This window comes from Sesamum indicum, unplaced genomic scaffold (genome assembly GCF_000512975.1).
Source record: "Sesamum indicum cultivar Zhongzhi No. 13 unplaced genomic scaffold, S_indicum_v1.0 scaffold00600, whole genome shotgun sequence".
Classification (NCBI taxonomy): Eukaryota; Viridiplantae; Streptophyta; class Magnoliopsida; order Lamiales; family Pedaliaceae; genus Sesamum; species Sesamum indicum.
Genome location: NW_011628462.1, coordinates 1 through 6,324, shown reverse-complemented (window position 1 = coordinate 6,324; position 6,324 = coordinate 1). Strand labels below are relative to the sequence as shown.

The 6,324-nt window shown below is 31.6% G+C and overlaps 1 protein-coding gene across 1 annotated transcript; it reads left to right on the top strand.

Annotated features, from left to right (window-relative positions):
* Positions 1-744: 744 nt before the first annotated feature.
* Positions 745-5,312, top strand: LOC105180301 (gamma-cadinene synthase; the record flags this gene model as incomplete). The annotated part of the gene is given in 6 exon segments (XM_011103970.2): positions 745-997; positions 1,923-2,277; positions 3,108-3,326; positions 3,581-3,719; positions 4,088-4,333; positions 4,784-5,312. Coding segments are annotated over 6 exon segments (1,509 nt in total), but the record flags the coding sequence as incomplete, so codon positions are not given.
* Positions 5,313-6,324: the final 1,012 nt, after the last annotated feature.

The window sequence follows — 6,324 nt, the reverse complement described above, 5'->3', positions numbered from 1 at the left end:
TCATAGTAAAAATAATTATAAATTCGATGGGTTTAGAGGCAATTCTCTCATCCAATAGACTTGCGGACCCGAGGCATAAAAAATGGTATTCTTTTAGATAAAAATTATTAATTGAATATCAATTTTTTTTAAACTTAGATTTTAACTATGTTTTTTAATTGTAAAAAACATCTCGGTCTCGCCTACAGACACAAATGTTAATAGCAATTGGCCAATCATGATCAATAAATATCTGCTATGATTTTTTTATTTAAATACGATAATTATTAATAATAAAAATTTATATTTCTTTTAGTGATACGTGCATAATGTAATTTGCGTGGACCTCTCGTGGGGTTAGGTATTTTGGCAAGAACCATCCCTGATTAATTGACCGTTCAATCAATTATCAAAGTAGAGATAAAATTATAATTTTACTAATATAAAATACTAAGAATTAAAGATAAAAAATAAATAATTAATTATAACGTAGCATCCATAATTAATATTACCAAGAATATTTTTTTAATATATATTATTAGACTATCAATTTGATTTTGATTCCACGATTCGAGCAACTAGTAATTTTTTTCACTAAAAATCGTAATTTTAATTATGTAAGTACGATGAGGCGACAATTTTAGTTTTATATGGATCAATTCTAAAAATTCTATCCTAAAATTTTAAAAGTTCCGTACATCGAAAAAAATAATCAAAATTTGCTAAAATATTATTAATTAATAATAAAAAAAATTGGGTTCACAGGTACAGAAAAAATGTGTCGAAGCCATGGAACCGTTGAAAAAAGACGTAAGAAGCATGTTAATGGCAGCAAATTCGATGAAATTGATTGCACTAATTGACAAACTTGAGCGTTTGGGATTGGCATATAATTTTGAGACGGAGATTGAAGAGAAACTCCAAGAAATTTCAGAAAACGAGGATGACGACTATGATTTGTTCACTACCGCACTCCGATTCCGTTTGCTCAGGCAACATCAGTATCATGTTTCTTGTGGTATGTCCTCTCTCAGTCTTGAGTGAATCGATTAAAATTATATTATAATTTTTAATTATTAATAATTAATATTTGTCAATTACTAATATGTTAAATATATAATTAATTAGAATTCATTTAGTTGGTGAAGTTGAGGCTCTTGTAATTTTAAGGTTATGAGTTTAAACTCTATCAATGAATGTGATGTTACTCTGCTCTAGTAATAGGTGTTGATGTTTTATATTGATAATAATAATCGAGTTTATTCAATAAATAATAGTTCATCGCTTTTATTTAAAAAAATATGTTAAATATATAATTAACTAGTAATTACTATCACATGAGATTAATAATTACTATTAAAATAGATTAATTAATACCCGTATATTGGTGAGACTCAGACCTATGACGTCTCTTGTTTATGTACGTAATTTTAAAGAAAAGATAAAAGAAATTTGTCACTTTAATTTATGAACTATGAAAAAAAAGCAGTATTTTGAATTGTATTTTTTATTCCGAATTTTGTTGCATTTTTTATTTTAATATAAAGACGCCAAGTATACAAAAATTACGTAATTTATTATATAAGAGAATATTTTATGACATGCATATGTTAAATGGCATATAAAATGCAGTGGGATTTGACTGAAAAATTCAACCTTTTGAACCACAAAAGGTTTGTCAGTGGACAACATTTAATATTGTCCGAATTTTAAAGATTATGAACTAAAAATAATGGTAAGAAATTATTATTAAACATAGTTAAATAAAATCGATATACAAATTTAACTAATTTATCCACTACGGGAAAATATTATAGCCCTATTTATAAAAATCAAAGTCAATAATCGTTGCATGATTGTAGTCAATATCTATAAAGTATGATTACTTAATTTTAGCAATCACAGAAAAACTATAGTTAAAATGTTATATGTCTGATAAACAGGTGTTTTCGACAAATTTACGGACAACCTTAGTAGTAGTGACACTGAGGGTCTTCTGAGCTTGTACGAAGCAGCCCATGCTCGGATTCATGGCGAAGGCATCTTGGAAGAGGCTGTAGCATTTACAACCCATCACTTGACTCGCGTTTTACAGCAGTTAGAGTCTCCTCTCAAAGACAAAGTGAAACGTGCTTTGGAGCAGGCGCTTCATAGGGGTGTTCCGATCATCGAAACGCGTTTTTATCTTTCTCTCTATGAAAGAGATGAGTCGAGGGACGAGCTCCTTCTAAAGCTAGCCAAATACAACTTCAGTTTTCTGCAGAATTTGTACAGGAAAGAGCTCTGCCAAGTCTCCAGGTAATCTTGGATAGAATTTTCTATTTTAAATCACGTCACATCGATTTTTTATTTCAAATAATATATACACATTATATGTCTAAATTTCTTTTATAAATAAAATTAAAAAAAAAACATAATTTTTGTACACGTAGTATATCTATCTTATAGAAATAAAAAATCCAATATAATTTGAAAAAAAAGTCCAATTTGATTCTTGAACATGGAGTCATTTGAATTGTTTTTTGTTTTTTCAATCCCTCGCATAATTTCAAATCCATCCATTGAAATGGTTTCAAATAGGAGCAAATCGGAAAAAAATGTATATATATTTGATAGTCTAATTGGATGAAATATTGAATTGATAGTCTAAACCAAATAAATCACGTGAAATTTATATAGGATGAAATATAATTTTAGTTCTGTAAATTTAAGGATGATAATTTTGATTCTATTGAATTGAAAATTCGCAATTTGGTCTTACAATTTTAAAAATTATGACAATTTCAGCATTTTCAGCCAATTTAGCAGGAAAATTCCAGGCAAAGTCATTTCCTAAGAAAACAAAAATATTTTGCACTCTCATGTCATCAAATTTTTCGAAAGTCTGATGCTGTGGAATTTTTCAATCGGATTGGATGGAAAAGACCAAATTTACCATAATTTTTAAAGTTACAAGACCAAATTATAGATTTCAATTTGAACTAGAAATTGTCACTTCCCTAACTTAAAGGACTAAATTATATGTGTGTTAATGTTGCATGCAATAGTTTACCAAAAAATTTGCAATAAAAAATCCAATCCGCTCGATTTGATCATAATGAAGTCTTTTCTGTTTATGTATACTGAAGGTGGTGGAACAACTTTGACCTCAAAACAAAGCTGTCATATGCAAGAGACAGATTGATCGAATGCTATCTCTGGGGTGTGTCCATCCATTTTGAACCTCAATACTCTGACGTTCGAATCGCAGTTGCAAAAAGCATGCAAATGGTATCGACTATGGACGATACGTATGATAATTATGCTACGCTTGAAGAAGCTGATCTTCTAACTGAGATTTTGGAAAGGTATGAGTAAGCTTTCAAATTTCAATTTCGTCAAATTTCTGATGGAGACGACACGCACGTGTCATGAGCTTCATTAAGTCTTAATTTAATGAAACTAAACTTTGCAACTAAAATTACAAATGTTTTGATGTTATAGGATACAATGTGGTGAGTTAAAAAACAACGAAATCAAATCCTAGAAATACTAACTTGTGGACGTAAAATGCCGCTGTCCTCCAGAATTACTCATCTTTACATATATTGAATTTTTTTAGGTGGGATATAAAAGAAATTGATCGACTCCCGGATTACATGAAAATTTTCTATCGATTCGTCATGAGTATATATGAAGATTATGAACGTGAGGCAGCAAAACAGGGGAAGTCATTTGCAGTTCCCTATTTTAGAGAAACTGTAAGTCCCAACTCCTGATCTATATTCTATTTACATAAATCATTCTTATCATTTATATAATCACAACCTAGCAGACAAAAAAAGGGTAGTTTTTCTAACTAAGTCAACGTTTCTTGGGGAGTGTAAGTGTAATTTTTCGAAAGTTATGGTAGTTTGTGTAAATAAACCAAAAGTCGGGAAATGTAGATATAATTATTTAATTACAAAATCCTCATTCATTAAATTAACGTCTTTATAAGTTTCATGATCTTATTTTATTCAAATACTTTAAAAAAATATTTTTAAATAAAAAATCCAAAATGTTTTTGAAGATATAAGAGCTTATAATACATAAACTGGCTGTGTGGATGATGGATCATGCATGTCAGGTGAAACAACTGGGCAGGGCTTACAACCAAGAGCTAAAGTGGGTAATGGAGCGAGAGATGCCTACATTTGAAGAGTATTTCAAGAACTCAGTGATTACGAGCTGCATTTACGTGATGTTCACTGCTCTCGTCCCAGGCATGAAATCTGTTACCAAAGAGACCATCGACTGGCTGCTGAGCGAGCCTAATATCGTCATATCCACCGCCAGGATGGGTCGACACCTCGAGGACTTGGGCAGCCATGAGGTAAGCTTGCGTTATATATTACTCTTCTTTGTACTTCACTAACAGTCGGAAAAATCGCATTTTACCTTCCACAAGTTTATGCCATTTTGTGATATTTGGTCCCGTTATTTTCTAACTCACCATATTGCATCTCATAACTCTTGAAAAATTGCAAGTTTAGTGTCAAGTTTTAATTTCGTGAATTTTTTTATTAAAATAGCACGTGAATGGCATGAGCGCGGGTAAGTCTTGAGGGGAATAAAGACTGTTTCTGAATAGCATGCTTTTGGAGTTACGTGATGTAACGTGGTGTGGTGAGTTGAAGAACGATCGATGGGACTAAAATCACAAAATGACTAAATTGTAGGACGTAAAATGTAACTTTTCCACTCACCATGTGATGTGTCAAGCTCTCTCAAATCGATCGGATTCAAACTAATTATTCCTTCTCGATTATGTCTGCATCTGAAGCGCGAGAACAAGGGTGGCAAAATGCTCACCGTGGTCGACTGCTACATGCAACAACACGGTGCATCAAAGCAGGAGACGCTTGCAAAGTTCGCAGAGCTAGTCGAGGATGGATGGAAAAATGTGAACACGGAGTGGGTGGCGACGACTTCCGTGGCCAAGGAAATGGTGGAGCAGCTTCTCAACTATGCCCGGATAGCAGAAGTCACTTACAAGAATTCTGAAGATAATTATACAAACCCAGATAAAGTTTTGGGACCCCAGATTGCTGCTCTGTTTGTTGATCCCGTTGTTATTTGATTTTTGCATGCTAAGTTAATCGTTTGAAACTTATGTTTCAATGTCTATCCCTAGACAGTTGTTCTTGGATTTATGTTTGGTTGTATTACAGAATAAGGTAGTTAGCTGAGGATTGAGCAGTAGAGCTTTCCCAGCTAGCTACTTCTGTTGTGGTAATAAAGGGGTGTTTATGTTGTTAAAAGATAAGGTCATATGTCGCCGTAGTTGTGTATTAACAAAACGTTGATGCAAGAGTTAAGACTCCTCAAATTGACAAAATCAAATACACCCCTTCCATGGGGAATCCTACTTTGCAGTCTTAGATAATTTGTTAAACTATTTGATGATCCATATGGGCATTTCCAGAGCCCAAGGATCCATTTTCCCAATGGGTCATAAGAACAAGGAATTCCTAAGCCTAAGTGACCTAGACTATGCTGACTTGGCCTTAGAGGCCATGTATGAGAAATATAATATTTTACTATGATTAATTATTATGATTAAAAATAAAAAATTATAATTAATATTAATTAATTATTTATAAGTACACAACGGCTATTAGTTGTTATTTTTATAAACGAGGCTAAAATAATCTAATCATAACTAAAAATCATGAAAAATATTGATCAACCACAATTAATTCTTAAATTTTTGCATGATTTTATTTGATTACAAAAAAAATGTTAATTTATTATAATTTTTAAGACATTATATGTTATAATGTACCGAATAGTTTATTTATTTATAGGATCATGGGATCATGGAGGTATAGAGATTGACTATCTATTGTTATTTCCCGACAAAATGGTAAATGTATTGAAATAAAAAAAATTAAAATAATTAAACCAATGTTTTAACCACGCATCGTGTTACTACTATAACGTGGATCTCACGTTTATTCAATAGATTAATTGAATTGGATCAAGAACACTAACATTTTATGTAAATAATACTGAACATCCTCAAAGATCAACCCCGTCTTTATAAGCAACAACACCCTTCTTCCTAGTAAAGTGAGACGGTTGCGTTTCTTCGTTCATGTCTTCCCTCTAAAAATAGTTCAAACCATCAAGATAGAATCGACACTTGATTCTAAAATTTGGAGAAGAATATATAAAGAAAGGGTGGGGCAGAATGTTTTTTAGTCTTTTAAAATAAGGGTAGAATTTTTTTTTGGTACCATAATTATAGCAAATGATGCTTTCATTTACATAAAACTCAAAATCACGTCTTTGTAGTCCCAAAAAATATGATTTTGGGACTTT